The sequence below is a fragment of the Stigmatopora nigra genome, chromosome 10, assembly GCF_051989575.1.
Source record: "Stigmatopora nigra isolate UIUO_SnigA chromosome 10, RoL_Snig_1.1, whole genome shotgun sequence".
Classification (NCBI taxonomy): Eukaryota; Metazoa; Chordata; class Actinopteri; order Syngnathiformes; family Syngnathidae; genus Stigmatopora; species Stigmatopora nigra.
Window position 1 is genome coordinate 13,940,001 of NC_135517.1, and position 27,694 is coordinate 13,967,694.

At 39.9% G+C, this 27,694-nt stretch overlaps 1 protein-coding gene across 1 annotated transcript in view; it reads left to right on the forward strand.

The window, feature by feature from the left end:
- iars1 (isoleucyl-tRNA synthetase 1) overlaps positions 1–27,694 on the forward strand; it is a 56,597-nt gene that overhangs the window by 15,710 nt on the left and 13,193 nt on the right. Inside the window, exons 11-26 of the mRNA XM_077726252.1 lie at positions 1–4; positions 1,431–1,522; positions 2,003–2,101; positions 7,803–7,929; positions 8,296–8,369; positions 8,491–8,685; positions 9,964–10,050; positions 10,379–10,462; positions 13,203–13,347; positions 15,285–15,405; positions 15,491–15,582; positions 16,902–16,979; positions 17,379–17,500; positions 21,836–21,938; positions 22,027–22,110; positions 25,102–25,276. The exon at positions 1–4 is cut by the window's left edge and continues 119 nt beyond it. Of these exons, the coding sequence (XP_077582378.1) occupies positions 1–4; positions 1,431–1,522; positions 2,003–2,101; positions 7,803–7,929; positions 8,296–8,369; positions 8,491–8,685; positions 9,964–10,050; positions 10,379–10,462; positions 13,203–13,347; positions 15,285–15,405; positions 15,491–15,582; positions 16,902–16,979; positions 17,379–17,500; positions 21,836–21,938; positions 22,027–22,110; positions 25,102–25,276 (1,682 nt within the window). The remainder of the gene's footprint in view (positions 5–1,430; positions 1,523–2,002; positions 2,102–7,802; positions 7,930–8,295; positions 8,370–8,490; positions 8,686–9,963; positions 10,051–10,378; positions 10,463–13,202; positions 13,348–15,284; positions 15,406–15,490; positions 15,583–16,901; positions 16,980–17,378; positions 17,501–21,835; positions 21,939–22,026; positions 22,111–25,101; positions 25,277–27,694) is intronic.

Genomic DNA, 27,694 nt, shown 5'->3' on the forward strand with positions numbered 1-27,694 from the left:
CAAGGTGAGTGACATGTCGGCCTTATGCATTTAGGATCGGTAGGTTTGGTAGACATTTGACAATAAGGCCTTAAAGACTATTAATAGCTGTTTTAAAGTTTTTCTGTCTCCCCGTTTATACATTTCAGGTTGGATTTTATTTTGTGAACTGCATTTGTTTGCTGTGTGAGGAGAACACGGGAGTAGTGAGCAAATATGCGTCTGAAAATGCCTTAAATCTTGACGTTCCTTGATATGTGTGTGTGTGTGTGTGTTTTTGTGTGTGTGTCTGTGTGAGGAGAACACGGGAGTAGTGAGCAAATATGCATCTTAGAGGGAATATTGTTTCTCAGTGAATTTTGCCTTTTTTTCTTATGTTTTTATTCTCCGTTGAAAATGCCTTAAATATTGACGTTCCTTGAAATGTGTGTGTGTGTATGTGTATGTGTATTTTTGAAATGTATATATAAACTTGTGGGGTGAAGCCACTCGGAAAAAGACTGATGATGTTGCTGCCATTAAAATTGGCAATCGTATTGACCGTGTCAGAACAACAACAACAGCAATTTTTGTATAAGAAAAATGCCTCTCGAATCTGACAAAGGACTTGGACTAAAGCTCCAATAACCAGTTTTTTTTATGAAGGTAGAGAGAAACTTTTTTCACTGTAAAAACTTTCATCTCCCAGTCAACATTTTTTTCAATAATGGTGATTGACAATGACATTTTATAAAAGGGACACTCCAGTGATAGATTAAGTGTCCAAACTTTTTCATACCATTGTATTCTTGTGACTGAGTTTAGGGACCTAAAGTCTTTCATGCCACAAGATTCCTCTTTAGTCAGGGATTAGATTGTAACCTTGAACTACATAATTTGTGGTTTAATGCCCCATGGAGCCTATTGTCTCTTGTTCCCCCCCCTTTTTTGTTATTGTACTTGCTAGTTAGTGAACAAAATTACACTTCTGCAAACATTATTCTTGCAGCCACATTGACAACTTTATCAAATTTTTACATGTACGATGCTTAAAACTTACTATACTTACATCGTTTAAATATATCAATAAACATTGAATAACAACTAAGATGTCTTATAAAAAAAATGCAATTATTTAATGACAAACAACAACACTACAATGCGGTAGTTTGGTGTTGGATAATTTTTCATTTTTGTTTTTACTGTATCAGTTGGACAAACATTGGTTTAGGCCTAAAAAAAAAATGATCACCAAAATATTGTTCAGTTTCATAAATGCCAACTTCTTGCACAGGCAGTTTCATTTCATTGAATCATCTTCCTTTTGGAAAAATATGGTGTTTAATTGAATACATACAGTACATTGCATTTATAGTTCTTGTATATGCTAGATCAGTGAACACATTTTAGGCGTTATTTACATTCTGCTATCAAGCATTGGCATTTTTTTAAATATTTAATCTTTTCTGTAGGATGCTGACAAGAATATCATCAAGTGGCTGAAGGAAAGGGGTCGCCTAGTCAACGCCAGCTCTTTCAAACATAGCTACCCATTCTGCTGGAGGTGAGATAACATTTGCAAGCTTCTTATAAATACTCACCACCGATAACTGAAAATACACATCACAATGAATAAATGCAGTCTAATTTGGCTGTAGAAAAGTGTGACCTCCCGTGAAGTATCAGTAGTCTCTGTCAGCAGTGTCTAAATGTACTGCAGCTTCAATAATGCTTTGCGTTCTCAGCGCAGAATAAATTCTGTTTGTGAGCACAGTCATAACCTTTCAAAGTTCCACATTAGCAGAAATTCAATTCATTAGCTCTTCTCTGAACAGCGGTTGAATACATTAAGCCCTTCATATTTAGGCTCCCAGACACTTTCTTTAGTCTTTAGTTAAAAACCCTCATAACTTCTGTTCTGGATTGTATTCAGTGTATTTATTTGGGAAAAAATAATCTGTATTAATAGAATCTACTAGCCCTCCCTTTGCAATTTCCTACTGCCCATGCCTTATTTGTTTGTAACAGGTTAATTTACTTGCAGATCAGATACCCCGCTTATCTACAAGGCTGTGCCCAGTTGGTTTGTCCGTGTGGAACACATGGTACAGAAGCTTCTGAACAACAATGCACAGTGTTATTGGTAAGCATATATATGAAAAGTATATTCACATTAGGTCATGTCATATTGCTCCGAATATACTTTCAAGGTCTCTATAGGCCAGGGGTGGCCAACCAGTCAGAGACCAAGAGCCACATTTTTTACTGTGTTACCGCAAAGAGCCACATTTTTTACTGTGTTACCGCAAAAAGCCACATCACACACATACCTTTGCTCAGCCAGATTTATTGTAAATGTCACACACCAGCATAGTAATGACATAAATTGACTCCTACAGTAATAACAGCACAGGCCAGTCATTATCAACAATGAACATTGTGTGCACTGTCTCACACAGACAAACTCTCAGTTCAACCAAGTCCACAAACAAAAATATAATAATTTACAATAGCGTTTTTCTTTTACTATGCATGTTACTTAGTGGGACTTCTGTCATAAAATCAGAGCCTATTTTTGCGCAACATTCGCTCCTTGTGAGCTGTCATTTATAATGAATGGCTTTTAACTAGCGCGCCCACCACGTGGGTGTACACCTCGCTCTCCTATTGGCTGCTCCCGCCTGAGCACTCTCGCCTTGGTCTGCCTCGCAGGGGGTGTGGCTTTTTCAGCCGACGCTCGATCTTTGGGATACTTTTTGTGTGCGCGACGCCGTTCATTGTCGCTTCTGGTTCACGGGAGCTCTCCCACTCGGTTAAAAACGTTTACTCAAATGACCTTGCTCCTACTGGGAAACTTTGAGGTATTTTCATCCCAAGCACATGTGCATTGGACGAAAATACCGTATTGAACTCAAGCGAAGCGCACACGCAAATAAAACACAAATACAAACTTTGATATGGACGTAAGAGCCGCATGAAACCGGGCAAAGAGCCGCATGCGGCTCGCGAGCCGCGGGTTGGCCACCCCTGCTATAGGCCAATGCACTTCTTGATTGCCGAGTAAACGCACCTTATGGAGAAGCTCTACCAATTTCGTCATGCACAGTTTCTGGGTGTGATGACAAATAGGCTTTTGTTATTGATGATGACGACAGGGCCGGTTGTATATTAGTATAGCACAAAACTTATTAAAAATTTGAATTGCAAATCCAGTGGTCCAACGATTGGCCATTCATGAAAACAGTTGCCAAATCTTCTACACTGCCCTAGAGAGTTTAGTCAGCTCTGCTACATAACTTCTTGTGCAGCCGGTATGTGTCATAGAATAGACCTTTTCACCGATTCATAATAATAATAATAGAAAACATTCACAAGCTGTTTCATCCTGAATGCTAAGCTGTATCTTGCTGAAAAGGTGTTTCCCTTCGAGATCTGGACTGTGCAAGAGGACTTGGACTAAATTGAATTGGATTGAATTGAATTGAGTTGAATGCTTTAATATTCAAACACCGAAAAAAAATGCAATGCTCAGCCCAGTGCCCGTAGATATCTGTTATACATGAAAGAGATGCGGCAAAAAAGACGTTAAAACGTGCGCTAAAATCATAAACAGCCTCTCATGCCACCTGGCTTTCTCGTATCTCAAAATTTGTCTCGCATCTCGAAATAATTATTTTCTTGAAATTTTACTCGTATATAGAATTGATCATCAACTGAAAAGGCACTGTCTCATTTGCACATGCAAGTTCTGTATTGTGCTCATACACTTGGGCTCAATGGGCACAGCACATGGTAGTGCGAGCATGACACATACGTTAGCAAGCATGTTTTAAAAAGGTGACATGAGCAAAACTGATTTTGATTGTGTTTTATTGACACTGTGTATTCACTGTAATACAAGTCACAGCATTGAAACAGCTACAAATCACCAAAATCCTCATTCTGTGTCCAACATAAAGAATTCGGCCAAGTGGGCAAGTTTGCCGTCCAACATGCTGTGTCAATCTCAATGTCAGGGTCAGAGTTGACGCCGTGGGGTTTCGTAATCGTCATTACAGCTTTGACGAAAGCTTAAACTACAGTGCCCACATACCCGGCTCTCAGAAGCGCTCACACCCGCATCCTATTGTCATTCACGTCAGGCCTTCCCTCTGCATAGCCACAAGGTGTCGTTTCTTTGATTATTCAGAGGAGTTTTTCGGGGTTAAAAGCACTACGAGCACACGGAAGTTAACTGCCTCACCATTTGTCTGGGATGTTTTGAATGCATTTATCATAATGCTTGGAGTACGCGTGTGGGTTATTTTTAAGGTCTCCTCATGTGACCACGAGGTATGGGTTACATTTTCATCTTGGGTTTTTGTTTTTTTGTCAAGAATGTACAATTTTAATGTATGTTTACTAAACCTGTATATTTAGTGTTCTATAGTTTGTTCATACCATTTCTATTCTGATGGATTTAGTCGACATGCAGAGACCCATATGCGACTTTATAATTAAAATTATTCTCTAGTGGCTGTGAAATAATTGTCACTTTTTGATTAGATGCATCCACTTGTGGCTCTGCAAAGATTTTTAGTTCTGTCCAGATTGTCTGTCAGGGAGTTTCGCCGGCTTATCAGTATCCTCATAAAATGGAAAGTCCACCTCGGTTCAGTGTGCTTTCAGATCATTTCGTGTTAGTTGATCAGAGGCTAAAAAAGAAGCCCTTCAGAAAGCAAAGTGCTTGTTATCATATCTCCACAGTCACTTGTTCAGCTAGTTTGGCAATGGCACAGCAGGCAGACGAGGGCTAGGTATCTATTAGGATATTCTTCTAAGTAAATCATCAATTTAATGAGAGGAAAACTCATCTCTTCAATTGAATGATTCCAAGCCACACTTTTACTACTACGGTTTGCTATAACTAAAGATAGATTTCCAATCTTCCATGTTAACCTAGGCAGTATAAAAAAAAAAAACTAAACCGTTAAATCAATATTACTGCATCAGTTGAATTTGTCTGCAACTATTAATTATTTCTTTAACCTTTTATACTGTCATTGGTGTGTCAGCTGCTGTTTGTATGTGAAGCCCTGTGAAGTTACTATTGACTCAATCAAATAGACTAAGACACAAATTAATAAGGTCTTTGGTATAGGTGCAACGATGCATCACTCTGGTTTGATAAATCAATTGGTAAAGCAGGTAAACATACACAAACCATACAGCTTAGTCACATTGTAATAGAAATAGCGAAGACAAGAAAACTGCCAATTGATTAACAGAATAATAAAAAGAAATTAGCCCCAAAATGGCAAAAATATTGATACATTTGGGATCTGGTACAAATAAGTATTGCTGAACTCCGGTGGTTTGCCGTCAGGGCCTTCAAGGACTTCTATCTGAATCATATATTATATTTTGTCCATCAATACTTATTAAATAATTCCAAATTGTCTGTTAGCTTCCTTTCATTGCTTTCCCCTGGTTGCACTGCTTCCAGGGGTGTGTTTTCATATTGAAGCATTTAACCAATCACATTTCAGCCATTATTTGTTGCCAGGGTCAGAAATCGATACGACTGTTGCTTTAACCAATCAGAATCTGATTTGGTGACACCAAGGCCTTCTCACAGTCGTAGGGAAACGTCATCGCTTTCACCAACTATGATTGGCTATTGATAGAGTAGGTGGACCAAAGCCAAAGTGAGCCAGCCAGAGATCACAAACTCCACCCACAATGGCCGACGGAGGAAAACAAATAGATTTGGTTGCAGATTTGCTCACAAAGCCATTTTCCAGAATGACTTTTCCCGAAAAAAATGGACATCGTTAAAAAAGGGCGGTCAACTCAGAAGCTAGCAAAATTCTTACAGCCGGGAAAAGGGTGTGAAATTATTTGAAACTTCTTTTCTAATTGCTGAGAGAAAGACGGATTTACATTACCACCTGTCCGCTAATATAGTGTTCAGTGGCACGTCGGGAGAAAATACAAAACAACCTGCTCTCTGCTATTGCTGAAGTGATGGAGGAAGAGATGATGGGGGAAATAAAAGTATTGTTTGTCTCTGTAATGGTGAATGATTCTGTGTGGTGTGCTGATGGATTTAAAGTTAATCTGGATGATTTTGAATTTTGTTTTTTTTTGCTTCACACATTTAATGGCAATTTTGAGCATTCTGACATGCTTTTTTTAATACTACATAACATCAAACTAGATGTACAGTTTTGTCTTGCAAGAGTTAAGGAGTTTTGTGACATAGGAAATTTACAAGGCCACTGAATGCAGTGTGGGTGCTCCAAGCGCACAAAGAGGTCTAAAGTGCACTCCACGACAGGGTTCTGGACAATATTACTTGCCAAACACGGACCAGGTTTCAAGAAGACAAAAGACTGATGTTTTTCTCCTTCCTCAACCCGCAGGTTTTGGGAATACTCATTCTAAGCCAGACAGCAGAGCACAGTGAAGCAAATTCACTGAGTAAAAAGAGGCACCTTTCAGGATAAAGTTTTGCAAAAGAGAGTATAAATAAATAAAAGAAAGAATTAAAAAAACAGACTGCTCAAAGAAAATAATAAACGATAAAGAATCACTTATGTAAAAGCAGATGACTGGAAATAAGTGACAGATTACAGTGGCGCTTCCATATTTATACAGTTTAAAACCAAGCATCACATGATTCTTTTTAGACCCAAATATAGTATTTTTGCATTTTTTTATGGTCAGTTTTTAAAGGTTTTTTTTAGACAATCTCATTTGCACATCTATCACCACGTGAATTATGCATGAAGTAAGATTGAATCGAAGAAAATTGTGGATTAAATCAAAATTAAATAGTTACCAAAATAGTTGTATTATGGCACAGAAATGAATGAATGGATGCTTGAATGAATTTTAAAAATTGTGATTTAGTATTTCAACTAGTCAAGTTAAGCATTTGAAATTAAAGATTAGTCTTTCAAATTCAATACTGATTTCACATATACTTCCATGCTTACAAGTATGTATATGTCATTAAATGGGTCTTGCCTGGGAAGACGAACTTGTGGAGAATCACTATACAATTTCATCATACACTGCTGAGGGTATGGTGACTACTAGGCTTTTTGTCAAGTCAATGATGACGACAATGCCTATGTCTAATTTTCATTTCATTTTCATGCAATATTCTCTTTAAAGGTTTTCTTTTAAAGAACAGACTTAATTTTTACATGTATATCAGAAAGTTGTCCAGATCCCAAAACATTCACGGAGCCCCAGACGACCACCACAAGTGTGTATTTCATCCAGTAATGTTTGTTTTCTTACTGCAAAACAGAAAATAACCAACAAATAGTAAATGTTAATTTGCCGATATCTACTGGTGAAAAAAATACAGCAAGGGTGTAAAGCGTTGCGCGCATAGAAGCCATACCCTTGATTCAGTCATCATTTTCAAGTTACAAATATGCCTTGTATGCGAGAAAATACGTTACATCCATGCACTAAGATAAACACGGTCATACGTCTCACTTGTGTTTATACCCCTCCCTTTAGAATTAAGAAGTCCATGTAATCAGGTTCCCCCGATTATAATAAAACAACAAAAAAACATGTAAGGTCAGAACGGAGTTGAGAAGCTGTCTCAACGGTTGTTCTTGCAGGTGAAAATGAATTTGGGAATGTCTAATGGTGAACCTGAAGTATTCCTACTGTAATCACAATTGCATACTAGTAGATTTTTTTCTGTTATCTGTTATCCTTTGGATCATGGCAATATGTTTCAGCTTGTACAATTTATTAATGGTACTGTTGCCTCATTTTTACATCAGACAACAAAGCAGCAGAGCAACTAAAATCATGGTATTCTCCATCTCTTGCAGGGTGCCAGATTTTGTGCGTGAGAAGCGCTTCGGAAACTGGCTGAGAGATGCACGTGACTGGGCTATTTCCAGGAACCGTTACTGGGGCACGCCAATCCCCATGTGGGTCAGCGATGATTACGAGGAGGTCAGGAGAACACAAATTATGATCCGATGATTCTCGAAAATAAGGCACTGAAGATGACAAAGCTTTAATAACTAGCTCAGTTCCATCAATTTCAAAAGGTCTTGGACAGTTTTCCACAATTTGTAATGTTTATTTTTTATTCATTTTATTTTATTCTACTGTCAGACATATTTAATTTATATAAGCAAGAAACATAATGCATTTTAGTGTGTTTTAAGGGAGAATAAATGTAAGAGAAGCATAAAATTAGGCATACACAAAATATGATAAGATGCAAAGAGACACATTATTTTTGGTTGGGTTCACCATCCTTTTAGCGTGTAAGTTTTTAAATATCTCTGCCATCGAAAATATCTTTTTCCTCAGGTAGTGTGTGTGGGCTCCATTGCTGAACTGGAGGAAATGACCGGTGTCAAAGTAACTGACCTGCATCGAGAGAGGTGTGTGCTCTAATAAAAACCCGGGCATTGCCTCAGCAGCCATCAAAACTATTGTCTTTGTACTGCTTAAGTGATTTCTGTTTAATTTCATGTCTTTTGCACTCACTCCTTTCTCTCCCAGCATCGACCACCTAACCATACCCTCGCGTTCTGGCAAAGGGGTTCTGCGGAGGATCACGGAGGTGTTTGACTGCTGGTTCGAAAGCGGCAGCATGCCCTATGCCCAGGTCCACTACCCCTTCGAAAACAGAAAGGAATTTGAAGACACCTTTCCGGCTGACTTTATTGCCGAGGGTATCGACCAAACCAGGGGATGGTAAGTGGTAAAGAGTTGGAGAAAGACATGGGTACTTAAACACAATGGATAGTTGGCAGTATTAATATATGGATATTCATTATAAATAGGATATATTTTTTTAATTTTGTATTTTTGCAAATAAGGACAAACTGCCAGGTCTTTGATGCTGTAGCTATGTCTGGCGATTGTGCTCCATCCACATCCCACCCCTGTGGCAACTATCAATCAAGTTACAGGCACTTAATACAGCAAGGGTGCTCTTTTGTTTTGTATGTTTCCAGTCACCACAACTACATGAGCCAGTTATCAAATCTGACAATGTTGTCAATTTAGTCGGAGTTCAGACTAAGTCTTCATGTGGTTCATAATTTTCGTTACTTAGATTGATAAGTACAGATCACACATCTCTGTAAACATGTTGCGTCACATTTTTAAACTGCTATTTTACATCTTTAGAATAACATATCTGTTTTGCAATTAAGATAAGACAGCGCCCTTCTTACACTATGAAAAGTAAAAAATAAAACCTGCACACATTTGTCTTTATCTTTATAAAATTTCCTTTAAAGCAAAGCTTGCTGTGCAATATGTAAATAAGTGAATGATAAACTGAAGACATCATCACCATTGGAAAGCAGGCCATTTCAGGCCTCACAAAAAAAACAGTAAAATTTTACTCATGTGGCCATTTACCCCAAAATAAATTAAAAAGTTGGATCAACTTAACCCATGTTAATCCAGAAGAAGTTATAGATTTTTCATTTTTTTCATAACATTCACATAATAGTGGAAATTATCTTGATATCAAGTAATATAAAATATTACAGGCTGTCCTCACACGAGGACAGTGGGTTAAGGACATTTTTAATAAGGTTGGTCTTTGCACAGTTACAAAGCATTTAAAAAAATAAGAAAAAGATAACGCCTGGGAGATTGCACTTGGATCTTTAAGTCTGTTGGGTCGGTGTTGTCCTGCATCCTAATTGCTTATTTAGCCCGGTTTGTTGATATTAATTGTTTTTATTAAAAACAAGACTACACAAAACATTTTCAGTCCAAATGACAAGTCTTTAAATGCACAACATACAGTAAATTAACTCCTGATAAGGTGCCACATATATACTACAAAAAAGTGACTCAGTAGCGGTGGCTTCATGTTGTAGAGATCTGCCTAATGAGGGTCTCCTCAAATTTTATTTGTTTTCACTAAGACTTTAAATCTACATAATGCATTGTAATTTTCAGAATTAAATGCATAATTTTCTCTTTAAATTTGCATTTTGTTTCACTGTATAGGTTCTACACCCTGCTTGTGCTCTCCACAGCACTGTTTGGTAGACCTCCCTTCAAGAATGTCATCGTTAATGGCTTGGTACTTGCTAGGTTAGTTTTCTTTGTGAAATATGCTTTACCACCCACCCTTTTCCCCCCTGATATATTACTTCTATTTTTCTACCGCTCCCATCCTTTACCTGTATATTCTCCTATTACTATTTAAAAGCGCTTGTGACATTTAGTCATGCTTGTCATGTTGGCCTTTCCTCCTCCTATTCAGCCCTGGGCCCTAAATGCAGCATCATGCTCACAGGCCTGCTGACCTGGAAGGGCTCCTCTAATTTGAATACCAATCACGTTGTTCCTTGCATGTAATATCATTCATGCGTGCTTGTATATGTGTACATTAATGCCTTGGCCCATCTTACCCCGGCAGCGATGGACAGAAGATGAGCAAGCGCAAGAAGAACTACCCGGATCCCGGGCTTATAGTGCAGAACTATGGTGCTGATGCCCTCAGGTCAGTTCTTGAGCTTATGTATGACTAAGTATGAATGCGTGTTTCTGAAGCATGAATAGCTCTGTGCCGTTGGCAGAGTATGCTGGTGTGTGTGTGTGTGTGTTGTGGTTGGGTCGACAACCTACCGTATGTCTTTAACTAGCATTGGTCTGAAATATTCACAAGCTACCCTTAACTCTCAGTCTTACATACTGTATCTACTGAAAAATGGTGCATGCATACTTGTGTGCACATTGCTCTTGCCCTGAGCAATCAAAGCTTGGTGTCCATATGGACTAATGAATAAAGCATGACAAAGTGTCACCATATGTTCTTATGCACAGGAAAAAGTATGTTGACTTTTGACTCCATTTTTCTAATAAGAATACAATTAAATAAACTAAACGGGCGGCCCGGTGGAGCGAGTGTTTAGTGCGTCACCCTCACAGCTCTGGGGCCCTGGGTTCAAATCCAGGTCATCCTGTGTGGAGTTTGCCTGTTCTCCCCGGGGTTGCGTGGGTTTCCTCCCTGATTTCAAAAGCAATGGTACACGGTAGGCTGATTGGACACTTTAAATTACCCCTAGGTATGGGTGTAAGAGTGTATGGTTGTCTGTCTCCTTGTGCCCTGCGATTGGCTGCCCACCAATTCAAGGTGTCCCCCGCCTCTGGCCTGGAGTCAGCTGGGATAGGCTCCAGCACCCCTATGACCCTAATGAGGATAAAGCGTTTCAGAAAATGGGATTAGAGATGAGATGAGGTTGTACAGAAGTGTGCGTGGCGGTACAATAGTCATCTTTGTATGTAGAGAAAAAAGTATCCATGTTTCAATAGTAAATATTTGACCAACTTTGAAAGGAACAAAACAGCATTGTCTGTGTTCTATTTATCTTTTTAGCCTGTGTATCATTCAGTCGTATAAAAACGTTTGGCACCCGTGATCATTTTCAAGATTTTCCTTTATTAATCATTAGTTATTATGATCAGCAATTTCAGTTAAATTCATCATACAGCAGTCAAACACAGTGATATCTGAGAAGTGAAATGAAATTGAAGGATCAATGTGTAAGAAGCTTGAACCCCAATTCTCACTCCTTAGATCCTTTACCACTTTGCGGCTCAGTCTATCACAGTATTTTATATTAAGTATCCAAATCCCAAATTTTCATAAAAAGGTCAAAATTCACACTGAAACAAGGAAGACTTCCCCTGTCTTCCGCTTGTCACTCAGAATAATGGCGGAGCACGTGGGGACCGTCACTCAACTCAGCTCGGAAGAAGAAAAACCTCAGGCACCGGGTAGAGGCCATCGCTCTTATCCAAAAATAGAGTCCTCCGAGCGGACAGAACAATGATTCAAAGTGCAAGCTCCAGACGACGTTACGGCACCGTCACTCTTATTCTGAAAATAGAGCTCTATGGGCAGATAAGACGGCTGAACGCTGTGGAGGAGTAACGTGGAAGTTGGGTTTCCCCCAAAATGAAGAAAGCAATAATGATGAAGAATGTGGTCTTAGTTGCTTACTAAACACACACTTAAAAATGGACATAACCATGTTGTGCTGTATCCGAGGCAATGGTGTTCATTTATTCCGCTGCGGCTTTCGAGTCGGAACTAGAGGCTTCTCTGAGCCCCATAAGAGTGTATCCCGGGTTTTTTTTAAGTTATCTAACTAGCCACGACTCACGTTGAAGGTTGCAAGGCGTGCATTTTTATTTTATCTTTGAAATGTAGGCTAATTGACACCATGAGTGTAAAATCAAATGTAGTTTCTGAGAAAAATGATGTCCACATCATAAGTGGACGCCAGGCCCTTGTAGTCCAAAATTGAACATTGTAGTCTTGTGACAACCATAAAGATGATGTCCACACATGTGGATGCCAGGTCCTAGGAGGTTAAAAGAACCCCCTCTCGCCATGAATATCACTGCGCAGCTTGAAAAGGACTACCTAACGGCCGCATCGTTTACTGGTATTTCAAATTTGTCTCAGATCTCAGGGGAAAAAAATTGCTCAGAATTTTCCTTGTATCTCTAATTCTCGGACACTCATGTCAAGGTAAAACTGTACAGGACAAAAGACTAGACAGCGGCATAGAAACAATGGGACGTACACGAGTAGCTCAGGTCTAGGCAGCGTGACCACAATGTTGTTCATCCAGCAGCCAGGCTTTAGAATTTGTGGAAAAGAGCTTCAGAGATGGGAGTTCACATATGGTACATAGCTGATATTGAGTTCCAGGTATGTCAGGTGCTTTGGCTGAATGCACTCTTTCTGAAGGGAACTGCACAGTCATTTCTAGAATCAGCTCTTGTTGGTCTGTTGGAATTTTTTTGACAAATTGTTGCTGTAGAGAAGGACGTTTGTGATTAAGATTTTGTAAACCAAGAGGGCATCACCATATTTAACAGTATTGTCCCAGTTCAGGTGTGTTTTTTTTTTTTAAATATCTGACAGTGATGGTACATTTTGGATTTTCTGTCCAATACTTTCAGATAGCGCATAAACAGTGTCAATATATTTAATCGCTTGTTTCATATAGGGTACTGTAATTATTTTCTGTGTAAAAAGTGAATTTCCTGTTCAAAAAGTAATTTTTTTTATACTTGACTTTTGCAAATGGGGGTCGTCTTATATTCGGGCCAAAACTGTACTTCTGGATATATCTGGTCTACAATATCGGCAATATTCGAGGAATTACTGCCCGTCATTGAATTCTATTTTTAATAGATCTCAAGTCCGACTCACTCTCTCTTTGCAGACTGTACCTCATCAACTCTCCAGTGGTAAGAGCGGAAAATCTGCGTTTCAAAGAGGAGGGTGTTCGAGATGTGTTAAAGGATGTCTTCTTGCCGTGGTACAATGCTTATCGCTTCTTAGTGCAGAATGTGCAAAGATTTAAAAAGGTATGGGCATTTTAAGAACATCACTAATTCATTCACAAACAGTTCCTGCAACTCATCCTTACCTCTCCAGATTTTGTAAACATACAGTGCCTTGTGAAAGTATTCTGCCCCCTTGAACTTTTCAATGTTCCGCCACCTTTCAGGCTTCAAATATAAGAAATAAAATTAGATTTTGTTTTTCAACAATCAGCAAGAACTGTGACACAATTGTGAAGTGCAGTGAAATTTATTGATTATTTAAAACTTTTTTTAGGAAATAAAACACTGAAAAGTTTGCCGGGCAATATTTTTCTACCCCTTTTCATTCAGTGCAGAAAACTCCATAAGTTCAGTGAGGATCTCCGAATTATCTAATTTTGACTGATGATGATGACAAATGGAATCGACCTGTGTGTAATCATGTTTTTGAGTATGAGATACTCTTGTGGAGAAGTTTAAAGCTGAATTTGGATCCAAAAAGATTTTCCCAGTTTTAAACATCTCATGGAGCAATGTGCAAGCAATTATATTGAAATGGATGGGATATTAGGCAACTGAAAATCTATCAAGACTTGAACGTCGCTTTAAACATTCACCTCAAACAAGGAGAAGACTAATTAAAGATGCAACCTATAGCCCCATGATCACTTAGAATGAACTGCAGAGATCTAAAGTTGAGGTGTCCATAGGACAACAATCAGATAGATGTAGACTGCACAAATCCGGCCTTTATGTAAGAGTGGCAAGAGGAAAGCCATTTCTCATAGATATCCATAAAAATTCTCATTTAAAGTTTGCCATAAGCCGCCTGGGAGACACCAAACAGGTGCTGTGGTCAGATGAAATCAAAATCTTTTGCCAAATTGCCAATGCAAAACAATATGTTTGGTGTAAAAGCAGCATAGCTCATCACCCTGAACACATCATCTCTATTGTCAAACATGGTGGTAGCCTCTGGTTTGGGCCTGCTTTTCTTAAGCAGTGACAGGGAAAATGGGTAAAATTGATGGGAAGGTGAATGGAGCTAAATGCTATGCTGGAAGAAAACCTGTTGGAGTCTGCAAAATACCTTAGACAGGGACGGATATTTATCTTCCAACATGATAAATGATCCAAAACATAAAGCCAAATCCACAATGGACTGTTGCGCAAATAAACATCTAGGTGTTAGAATGGCAAAGTCAAAGTCCAGCCCTGAATCCAATCTAGAATCTGTGGGCAGACCTTAAGACTCCTGGTCACAAACGCTCTCATCCAACCTCACTAAGCTCAAGCTGTTTTGCAAGGAACAATTGGGAAGCATATCAGTCTCTCGATGTGCGAAACTTATAGACATACACCAAGTGTCAATCAGATGTAATTGCAGCAGAAGGTGGCGCTATAAACTATTAATCCAAGGGGCCAAATAAGTATTGTACAACCCCCATTTCAGGTTTTTATGTGTTAAAAAGGTTAAAAATATCCGATAAATTTCATTCCACTTCACAATTGTGTCCTGCGTGTGGATTCTTCAAAAAATAATAATTAAAATCTTAGTTTGAGGCCTGAAATGTGGTAAAAGGTTGAAAAGTTGATGGGGCCGAATACTTTTGCATGGCATTTTTAGTGTTGGAGCAAGCTCAGTGTCATTAATTATTTGCTCATTGGTGCAGTATGGTAATTATGATTAATAGCATGTAATAATGCTATTTAAAAATTGTCCTTTGTTTATCTGGAAATGATGAAAATTTAAGTGCAGGTTTAATGGTGTAGTTGGGGGGGGGCAACATTGAAGGAAAAAACAAATCATGTTGCTGCATACTCATGAAAATGTACTTGTTACTGGAATCGTATCCAGTTAGTCCTGCCATCAAGTTTATTTTATTGCATTACATGTTCGTGAACAGTGAGTGATGCTTTTAGATACTTAATTCCTGATATGTTAAAATGTGTCACTGCTTGTGCATGATTCCGCCCAGGAGGATGGCATTCTGTTCTTGTTTAACGAGAACACCGCAAAGCAGAGTGACAACATCATGGACAAATGGATACAGTCCTTTACACAGTCTCTCATCCAGTTCTTTAAGGCAGAAATGGATGGTAAAAAATAATTTTCTATTACTTTCTTTCTGATATTTGCTGATTTGCTACTTAGCTTGTGACTGTCGTAACTGTTGTCATGTAGCATACCGTCTCTACACTGTGGTGCCACGTCTGGTCAAGTTTGTGGATATGCTTACCAACTGGTATGTCCGTACCAATAGACGCCGCCTCAAGGTGAGTCAAATGATGATAATATAGGTTTATCTATTTTTAAGGAAATTCAATTATTCATTCACCATTTTGCGACAGTTACAATTTATTTTACATTTTACCTTCCATGGTAAAAAACACACAACCTCTTTGCATCATCAGTTTCCAGCTGCATTGCAGTGCCAGCCTTCTAAATCATTGCATTCTACATGTATTTTTTTGGACTGTTTTTAAAATACTAATTTCAATTGTTGCAATGGTGACAGATGAGAAAAGAGAAAATCTAATGACCAATAACGCCTAGTGGGTGAACCTGTGGATAAATAATTAGTTCACCCTCGAATGCATTTCACACTTCTTTGGCTTGCACTGTTGTCAAACACTGCTATCAGTGCCACAGATCTGACATGCCTTTATTGTTCTTGTAAAAGTACAAGAAAAGATGCCTTCCACGTATCCGACCAGACAGTTATAACATTGGGGGTTACAGGTCAGGCTGTTTGCTGATTCGCCATTGAAAGCGCTCTAGAAACAATTAGAAATGAAGACAATTAAAACAAGAAAGGGATAAAAGGCCTTCTCCCCCTCAAAGGAAGTGGAATGACAGGTTCAGAACAAGAGACCCACATTGAAAGCAGTAGTAGACACCACACCACAAGTATGGATTCTGACCCTGCATAACATATGAACATGGTTGGACAATTCAGCGTTAGGTAACAATGGACGGGCCAGCAGCGTTCAGCGGTGACACATACATAACTTTGAATTGTTTTTTAAATACGGCTAGTATGGATGGATTGCCAAGTAAAATTACAAGAAATCATTGCCGCTCGACACCAAAACCAACCAGCAACATCCCAAAAAGTCACAAATGCAGAAATTGTCCTCTGCCATTATCGTGCAGAGCACAATATGGTGGTGAGTTCCGGATTTGTATGTCTTCAACTCGTGTTCATCATGGAGTTGTTTCTTGAGTTTTGCTGCGTGTGCCAAAATGTGTACACTTTCATACTTTTTAATGGGGTAGTATTCAAGACTGGAATGAATAATGCTATTTGTAATGTAAATTATGTTTCTACTTACAAAAAATCCAAGTTACAAAATCACTTCTGAAATTAATTAATTTTGTGAATAGATATACCACTGTATTTTTATATATAATGTTTTAAATCTTTAACTATAATTGGAACATTGCAGACATTTTTGTCCATTATTATGGAACATGTTTCCCTGTAAATCAGTCAACATTTGGGGCATTTTGCGCCTTTTTGTTAAGGCACTTCTCTCCTATTCACCGATCCATTGAGGGAGGCAATGTATTTATTTATGTGTGAACTTTGTAGGGCGAGAGTGGCACTGAGGACTGTTTGTGGGCGCTGGAAACCCTCTTCAGTGTTCTGTTCTCCATGTGCAGGCTGATGGTGAGTCATAGAAGCTTGTGTGAAAGCGTTATTATGTAAGAGTAAGCGAAAAAGATATTTTGTTTGAGTTTTGTTAGACAGACTAATTGTATGCGATGGAAAAGGCAACAGGTATGTTGCCAAGGTTTTAAATTATACTATGTTAGAAATCAGGCCTGGATTTCCAAACTTAACTTAATGCAGAGCATTTGTCAGCTTTATGATTTAATTGGGATGCATAAAGTGCTTTTCATGCACAACTCTGAACTTTTACTCACTAAATCTATGTAATGTGTTGAATTGGCCTTTTTTCCATCGCGAGAATTGTTTATAGCTCCTTTTGACTGTTAGACCCCTGCATTGGAAATTTTAAATGAACCACATTTGCTCACCAACTTTTTTTGCCTCTTTGGTCCATAGGCTCCTTTTACTCCCTTCATCACTGAGATGATGTACCAAAATCTGCGTAACCTCATCGACCTCACCTCACTGGAAGAAAAAGACACAGGCAGCATCCATTATCTCATGCTACCTCATGTCAGGTAGGATTTAAATTATTTTTAAAAAAATTGTGTCATACTCAATTGGACAGTCTAAATTATTAGACAATTTCACGGGCATCAATTGGTATCGGCCCTTTCTTCATCTGACGGGCCGATATGAAGAATCTTAAATTGCTTTATTTTTGGCTAAGGTGCACCCTTACCTTTCTCCAGTCTGTTGCCTTGCCTCAGTCATGAATATCAACGACCGGCTGCTCATTAAGTTTTGATGTTGTTGCACTGTTAGGCTTCAATTCGTGGCGGCCTTTAATGATGATAACCCCCCCCCCCCTCCCTACACACACACACAGACACACACACACACACACACACACCAGTATCAACAGTATCAAATGTCACCCCTTAATTCTGTTGCCTTACCGTCATATGAATAAAGTTGAACTCTACATTCAATAACAAACATCCACATATGTTGTAAGAGTCCTCAATATATTTCTTGATAAGTATCGGGTTGTTACAATAGATCATTATGACAGCAATTTCTCTTGTATATATATGACAGTGGTTCTTAACTTTGTTAGAGCTACCGAACCGCACCATTTTTATATGCGCATTTGCCAAACCGCACCAGGTTCATATGCGCATTCGCCGAATCGCACCAGGTTCATATGCACATTCGCCGAACCGCACCAGGTTCATATGCGCATTAGCCGAACCGCACCAGGTTCATATGTGCATTCGCCCAACCACACCGGGTTCATATGCGCATTCGCCCAACCGCACCAGGTTCCTATGCGCATCCGCCTAACCGCACCAGGTTCGTATGCGCATTCGCCCAACCGCACCAGGTTCGTATGTGCATTCTCCCCAACAGCACCAGGTTCGTATGCGCATTCGCCCAACAGCACCAGGTTCGTATGCGCATTCGCCCAACCGCACCAGGTTCGTATGCGCATGCGCCGAACCGCACCAGGTCCGTATGCGCATGCGCCGAACCGCACCAGGTCCGTACGCGCATTCGCCGAACCGCACCAGGTCCGTACGCGCATTCGCCGAACCGCACCAGGTCCGTATGCCCATTCGCCCAACTGCACCAGGTCCAGATGCCCATTCGCCCAACCGCACCAGGTCCAGATGCCCATTCGCCCAACCGCACCAGGTCCATGTGCGCATTTGCCCAACCGCACCAGGTCCATATGCACATTCCCTGAACTCTTCTTTAAAATGTAAAGGAACATTTTTTTCAAGTTTAAGATATAAAAAAATCATCACAGCTCTGTTTGGGCAAGCAATGTCACGTGAACATCTACAGCCAGATAAACAGACATAATGAGTCGGTGTCTTGCCATATTTCAAAGTTGCAACATCATTAGAGTGCCCAAAAGCACAAGGTCTGCAATACTCAGAGCATGGCCAAAGTAAGCAAGACACAAAAGGTGAAGCGTCAAGACTGAGTGAAGAAAAATTCTTGATGGGGGAGATGGATTGGCCTGCTTCTGGATCGCTAATGGGCATAGAGCTAAAGTCTGCCTCAGACTACTTTGTTCTCAATCCCAAAAAATCACAACTCTGCAGTATGATAATATTTCTGGGAAAATCCTCCCTCAGCTTTGCTACCCCTGGCTCCTAAGAGCAACGGCGCCAGCCATTCTTCTTCGGTCCTGAGTTCAGTTGCAGTGCCCTGTCTTCAACCATTTCTCTTCAACGCTGAGTTTAGTGGCGGTTCCGTGTTCCACCTGCGAGTTTCAGCGTGATTTTTTTTACATTTTTATTTACATTTTTCCCCAATACTTAATATGAAGTACCGCAATAGACTGAAGCCATGAAATTCAAATTTAAAAAATTCAAATTCAAAAAGCCTCTATTGTCACATACACAGCTGCGTATAACGAAATAGTTTTCCCAGTAAAAAATAAATAAATTGTAGTATAAAAGTATAACAACTCATCCAGGCTACGTGATTTCTAAACTATTGCACAGTCTAAGATATTGCACATTGTTGTTGCACACCCCGAAGTTATTGCACAGAACGGATTGTGTGTCGTGCTAACGCGAGTTCAGAATCCTGATGGCTGTGGGGAAAAAAACAGTCCAAGTCTATTTGTCCCTGCTTTGTGAGACCTGTAGCGTCTGCCAGAGGGCAGGGTGGTATTGGTCCATGACAATGATCCTGGCTATGCTGAGGTAGCAAGGGCTGGGAATGTCATCCAGTGAAGGCAGAGAGCAGCCGATGATCTTCTGGGCAGTGTTGATCACCCTCTTCATGGCCTTTGCCTGCTGCCGTGCTTCCAGCTTGCCACAATGTAATGCAGTATGCCAGGATGCTCTCCACTGTGGCTATATAGAAGGTTTCCAGAAGGTTAGTGTCCAAATTATTCCTCCTGAGTACCCTCAGAAAATGGAGTCGCTTCTGGGCCTTCTTCACCATGGCGTTGGTAGACCAGGAGAGCTTCTCCGTGATGTGGACCCCCAGGAATTTGAAGTACTGGACCCTGTCTATCCATACTCCATCCATGAGGAGTAGGGCCAGATCTGTGCTTTTTTGTGAAAGTCCAGGATTATTTCTTTAGTTTTCGTGGTGTTTAGTGTGAGATTGTTCACCAAACACCCCGAAGACAGTTTGTTGACTTCATCTCTGTAAGTGGACTCATTCCCTCCTAAGATGAGTCTGACCACAGCGGTAAATTTGATGATGGAGTTAGAGTGGTGGGTCGGTGTACAGGGAGTACAGAAGAGGACTCAGTACACAGCCTTGAGGGGAGCCAGTGCTCAGTGTAATGGAGGAAGTGAGGTGGGGACCAAGTCTAACAGTTTGTGGACGGTTGGTTAAGAAGTTCTTAATCCAGTAGCAAATGGAAGAGGATAGTCCCAGGTGGGAGATTTTGTCAGCCAGAATGTCCGGTATTATAGTGTTGAAGGCTGAGCTATAGTCAATCAAAAGCATCCTCACATAGTTCCCATGGTGCTCCTGGTGGCCTAGTGCTGTGTATAGACCTACAGCGATGGCGTCCTCAGTGGACCTATTTGCTCTATAGGCAAACTGGTGAGGGTCAACAGAGGGATGTGGGAAAAACAGTCCTGCAGCTACGAAAGGGCGTCCTCGGGCCATCTGTTCATTATCTTTATTTGTGGCCTTGTTAGCTTCCGGAGTATTGTGTATGCGGGTTGAGGGACAGGCAGAGATGGTTTGGTCCAGTGAGGTGAGGGAGGGGTGTGGCTCTATAAGCATGTTTTATATTAGAATAAACTTTGTCTAGAGTTGTATCTCCTCTGGTGTGACACCTAACGTACTGGAAAAACTTTGCAGAACAGTCTTTAAACATGCTTTGTCGAAGTCACCAGCAACAATAAAGACTCCATCAGGGTGGTCAAGCTGCTGTTTGTTTACAGCCGCTAGCTGGAAGCTAAGTGCCATGCTAAAGTTAGCATCCGGTGGGATGTCACCCATCATTCCAATGACAATCCTTAGCTCTCTAGGTAGATAGAAGGGCCTGCACCTACTGCCAATAGCTCCAAATCTGGGGGTTGCAGCACCATTCATTGTGTATGTACATGCAAAGTCCCCTTCCTTAGTTTTTTTTGCTAATTCTTTCGAACGATCATTTCGGAATAGCGTGCGGCTAGCTCGCGATACCGCAGCGACGGGGATTTGAGGGTGTAGCCACGTCTCCGTGATGAAAATAATGTTGCAGTTCCTGACAAAGCTGTTGTTAGCAAGCTGAAATTCCAAATCGTCCATTTTGTGGGTGATGGATCTGGGGTTGTTCAAGAAGTTACTCGGAAGCGGTGCTCGGTGTGGTCGCTGCCTTAGCTTAGCAGCTAGGCCCGACTGGCTCCGCGGTTTTGCTTTCTTTCCCTCCGCCGCCTCTGTCGTACTCGGAGTGGGCTGACTATCCACAGAGATTCCGGTGGTCTCGAGATGTCCTCGGGGATATCGTAGTTCCGTTGGTAATCTGTTGTGCTGGATATATCGCATCTCCTCCCGAGAGTAATTAAATCCTGGCGACTATAGAAACAGTTTGCCTCGCATATGTTAGTAAATAACAATCAGATTGAGAAAACTAAACAAAAATCTGGAGAGCATCAAGTTGCTTCACCCGTGCGCGACGCCATCTACATGTTGAAAATGGCAGTAGTATTACGTTTCTCTCCAGTGAACACATAGGAAACATTTTAGCTCTTCATTTCAATGTGAAGCCTTTGATCGTCATTATCTTTTTATCATGTCAAATGTGGTGCAATACATAAATGACAGTTCTAAAATGATAAAGTTGAATGATTGTTTGAGTAGTGACATTTTTCCTAATTCAAGCTGAGACGCATCATTGCTCAAACTGTTTATGTGCCTAACTCATCTACCTTTCCGTTTTGAAGGGAGAATTTGATTGACAAACGCATCGAGAATGCTGTCTCTCAGATGCAGTCCGTGATCGAGCTGGGCCGTGTCATCCGTGACAGAAAGACACTGCCAGTGAAGGTAAATCATCCATTTTGTCCAGCAGCATTAGCACTCCATGTACTGTGCTATGATCATTTTATTGACTGCATTGACTGCTGTACCTCAGTATCCACTGAAGGAGGTGGTCGTCATTCATCAGGATCCAGACGCCCTGAAAGATATTCAGTCACTACAGAAATACATCTTGGAAGTAAGTCAATTCTTAAATCATGTTTAATTGAATTGAATTGATTGCCTTTTTTGTTGTTATACAAGTAGAAAGAGATTTAAACCTTCACTATAGAGAGCATAAATAATTAAGTACATAGTCATAAAAATATACAATAAAAATGAAGTGAGCTAAAAAAAAGGCAGTGTTATGACATTTTAGCTAGAGTGCATTGACATTACTTAATTGAGTCTAGATTAGGTCCTCGGTGCGAAACTCGAGTTGATTATGGCGACGGCTCTTGCGAAGAAACCTGGATGGTCTGCTTAACAGTGACCACAGCCATGTGGTACTTGATTTAAGACAGTACTATGTCTATCTGTGAATGTGCTCAGTTCCTCATAGTGGAAAGTCTCCCCGTGGGAGGGCGTCGTCAGCCCAGGTGATAGTAAGTTTTTGGGCTTTGTTGGCTGAGGGGTGTATGCTGGGGTAATGAACTATGAGAGACGGTCTGACTGTCCAAAGTGTTGGAGGGGTATGGCTCTGTGTGCAGATTTGATGTTAAGAGTAAACATTACTCGCCTACTCTATCACTAGCCAATCGTAGTTGGTGAAAGGGATGACGTATCTCTACTCCTGCGAGAAGGCAATGACATATCTCTAGGCCTGTGAAAAGGCCTTGGTGTCACCAAATCGAATTCTAATTGGTTAAAGCAGCAGTCTTATTGACGCTTGTTTAATGCAGCCGAGCCTGCAGAACTGATTGTAAAGGCCTTGAGGCAGAATTCTGACCCTGGCAACAAATAATGGCTGAATTGTGATTGGTTAAATGCTTCAACATGAAAACACACATCTGGAAGCAGTGCAACCAGGGGGAAAGCAATGAAAGGAAGCTAAGAGATAATTTGGAATTATTTAATAAGTATTCATGGACATATTATAATGTATGATTCAGATATTTCTTAGTGCGCATTTCTGATGGCCTTGAAGGCCCTGATGGCACACAACTGCATTTTCCATCCAAATATACACATCTTAGCTTCCTGAGGTAATTCATATAATATTAAAAATATTTTTTCTAGAAAAAAATGGAATTTAAAAAAAAGGTTTTAACAATACAAAAGTCAATCGTTTGTATAACTAGTAACATAGATAATGGCCGTATATGTTCTAGAAACAATACTGTCGAGCCACGTTAGAATATCTTACTGCTATTATGTTTGAAAATATAAATGATCGATCAAAATGTTTTCAGTAATCTTCAGATGCAACTGAAGAGAATTGCCATACACCTATTTGTGGGTAGGGGGAAATCATTATATTTCCTCTTGCACACTCACTCCATACCTAGAGGCAATTGAGATTGTCCAATCAGCCTACCAGCATTTTTTTTGAATGTGGGAGGAAACTAGAGTGCCCCCAGGAAACCCACGCAGTCCCGGGGAGAACATGCAAACTCCATATAGGTTGACGCAACTTGGATTTTAATCCAGGACCCCCAGAGCTGTGAAGCCGACGATCTAATCGCCTGCGTCATTGAGCCACCTAAAATTTACCATGTAAATCGTAAGTATGACCATTCATGGAGGTTTAAAAGCAGAAAAAAGTCCAGTAAAATGATCGCCTCCACTCGTTTTTGTTTACATTCAAACAGCGGGAGGGTGGTTATTTCTTCAAGCTACCGAGAGATGGCAGCATCTAACTGACTCTAAACATAATTTTTCTCTTCTACATGGTGTAGGTATCATGGCACTAACTTTTTTTGGCACCCATTGCATTTTGCGAGTTAGGCCTGTCGTGATAATGTTTTAATTTTCGCATGTATGCAGTAGGCAGTCAAGGGTTCACAACCTAAAATTAGGTATGCCACCCTCCAAAAAAAAAACCCTCAACAAACAACTCTTTTACGAACAAATTAAAAAGAATAGATATATTAAATAATTCAATTGGGGGAAAGAAAATATAGCTAGTACAGAAACTCTATTTACATTTTTGCATTGTTTGATTTCGTTTTGTGTTTCGTAACTTGGACAGTTTTTTGATCTTGGAACTATTTTTCCATTCTAGATTTTTGTAACCTGAATATTTTGTATGTATTGATTCGATTTTGGAACCGCTTTATCCTCACCCGAGTCGGGGATGTTCGAGCTTATTCCAGGTGACTTTGGGCCAGAGGCGGGGGACACACCCTCAATCGGTGGGCAGCCAATCGCAGGGCACGAGGAAACGGAGAACCATTCACGCTCGCCCTCATAACTAGGGGCAATTTACAGTGTACAATCAGACTACCATGCCGGAGTACCCGACAAAACCCACACAGGCCTGGTGAGAACATGCAAATATGGACCGACCTGGATTTGAAACCAGTACCACAGAGCTCTTAGGCCGACCTAGTAACCACTGAACCCACCGGGATGCTCGTATGTATTGAACTGAATTGAAAGCTTTATTGTCATTGTAGATAAATACATATACTACTTGTATATTGTACTTTGTACAATGAGATGCATTCCAGGTACAGCTCAGCCGGACATTTATTACATACATAAATACATTTACAATACAGCTTGTCTGCCTGCCGATTCGCCATTGACAGTAGGAAGCATTCATAAAGGTGGTAAAGGTGCCATATTTAATTGACCATTATTCTCTAATTTGGTTTAACTATTTTAATTATTTTTTTCATTTTTTTGTGTTTTGCAAAGGACATCCAAGAAATCACCACATTGTTTCTGTAAGCATTGTAATAGCATTAGTTTCCAGGAAAAATTGCATGTTCTCTGGAAAAATCCCTGGTGTGAAAATGTTTTTGCCTTTCACTATAAATGTGTAGATGTGATAACTTGGTGAGCATATTTCCATTTGTGATCACCAGTACAAGGAGGGTTTTTTTGTATCTTACTCAAGGATTTTCAACATCGTCAACAAGACGGGATCAAACCAATATTCTTCCAATTTTATGATGACAAATCTACCAACAGATCCATTTAAACCCACCATTGAGTTCCTCATCGTGTTTGTGTTCTCTTCCAGGAGCTCAATGTGCGCCAGCTCACCATATCGACAGACAAAGACAAGTATGGCATTCGTCTGCGGGCTGAACCAGATCACATGGTGCTGGGCAAGAGGCTAAAGGGGGCATTCAAGTCAATCACTGCTGCTATCAAGGAGCTTTCCAGTGAACAACTTGAAGCCTTTCAGAAGACAGGTATGCTCATTACTTCATCTCAAGAATTTTAAAATCACATCACTACTGAATTGGTACTACCTACCATATTTTGCCGTTGAATATACCTGGGAATATTAAATGATTTTTGCTTTTTTGAGCCTCCCGCTTGTGCCATTTAATATACCCCTGCCGTTTAACATATTAAACGGCAACTCAGCTTTTTTGGAAAGATTAGTATGGTGTTTATGGGGCTATAATTATAAATACTTAAGTTCATTAAAATTCCAAGTCAGACTTTATTCAGCAGTAAGTAGTTTTAACCTGAGGAGCAATTAGTTTTATCCTGCAAAATGTTGATGCACCCTGTCACAGCATAGGGTGCGTAGTGAATCTTACCTTCCATGTGTGCGCCATTTAATATACCCCTGCCTTTTAATATACCCAAGTATGTTAAATGGGGCGGGGGGGTATATTAAACAGCAATATATGGTAGTTGGTTCAGTCATTTTTTTAGTTGATTCAAATTTTGAAAAAAGAAATCTGGTAAATGAACAAAAGAACAAATCACATTGTCTGCACTGTAAGGCACACGATGAAGGAATTCATGAATAAAATGTGTTTTGTATATAAGGCACACCTGATTATAAAACAGTCTTATTGGTAGGAGTGGTAGTAGTGGTAGCAGAAGTAGTGGTTCTATTAGGTCTTGTGTTATACATCAACTACATGGAGCTGTGGTAAAGGGAATTTCAAACAATGGTTAACCAATTTTAATCCATTTAAGCGGTGCACTGACGGCTTTTGAGAAGTCTTTAAATTGTGACTTAGTGTGGAAAATACTATATACCATTCCCATACATCATGGAATATACACAAAAGAATCCTGAGAATATATTATAGTAATACCTCGCCCTACGAGTGCCCTGACATGCGAGCAATTCGAGATACGAGTAAAATTTTGAGCAAATATTTATCTTGAGATACGAGACAAATTTTGATATACAAGCATAGAGCAGACGCTACAGGCTGCTCATAAGAACATCATGGGCACTGTCTTTCTGGTCGCAACTTCCTCGTGTAATGTCTCTACGAGCACTGGGTTGAGCGCTGCATTTTTAGTCAGTACATAATGCCTGTTAGCTTGTTTGCTAATATGAGAGGAGTACTACTTCCCGGGAAAGTCGTTGTGCGTTAGCCTATTGTGAGGACATTTGTGTTTTCTGAATATTTTGAAGGGAAGACAAAAGTAAACAACCCTCGATAGATTGCATCATAAAGTCAGGGTGGAGGCAGGGAGCCAACCAGGGACAAGAAAGGTATACAATTTTAAAACTAAATTAAAATTAAATTTAGTGTAAAGTTAGATTAAATTTATTTTTGTATGTCTGCATCTTAATCCAACTTCAATTAATTTTTTTATGTTATGTTACGTGTGCATTGCCCTGCAAAAAGCTCTCCCTCTGTTCCTCTTTCTTTCCCTAATGCAAAATCCGTCTAATTGTAGTCCTATTAAACACATTTTAGTACTACCAAACCACTAGTTATTTGTTACTCGGTTAATAGATGGCAAATTAAAACAAATAAAAATGTTTTTCCAATCCAATATCCTTTTTTTGGTGTTTTTTTTACAGGTTTGGAACAAATTAATTAGTTTTTAGTTCATTTCTATGGGAAACATTAATTTGAGATACGAGTAAATCGACTTTCGAGCTCAGTCCTGGAACTTACTAAGGGAAGGTACCCCTGTACCAAGCAGCGGTGGTCCGTGCATTTTCTAGAGACGCCTTCAATCCAACGACACATGAAAAATAATCAATAATAATCTCATACAATTAAAATATTATTTAGGAATATATCCATTTTTTACTCACCAAAAACCCTTTTTAACTGTACACAATATCCATCTTCCTTTCTTCCTCCCTTTTTTCCTGTCGCCATCGAAGCTAATGCTGAAAGTCGAGCCTGTCCTGTTGTTTTTCTGGCATACGTTTTTATTCGATTTAGTGCTGAAAATGTTCGTTGACGGTTGTGACAGATTTGCTTGCTTTTGAGTTATCTGACCTTTCTTAATGGTGTCCAGTTTTTTCTCTTGAAAAGTCCATCTTGAAAATGGCTTTAAATTAACACAACGATATATTTGCTTGTGGAGCTCGCTCCAGATACAGGAAGGCTTTGTGGTGTTGCCAACTCGAAATCTGAATGGTTAAAGCAAGTCTTATCGACGCTTGTTCAATGCAGCAGAGCCCGCAGAACTGATTGTGAATATGCAAACTCCACACAGGTGGTCTGAACTGGATTTGAACCCAGGGCCCCAGAGTTCTGAGGCTGACGTGCTACCCTCTCAAACCGCCGAGCCGCCCGATAATCCATCATAATTACTCAAATATAGATAGAATGAGACCTTTGAGATGATGAACCAGTGTTTTATGTTGTGCCATCCAATTGCATAGTGGAAAT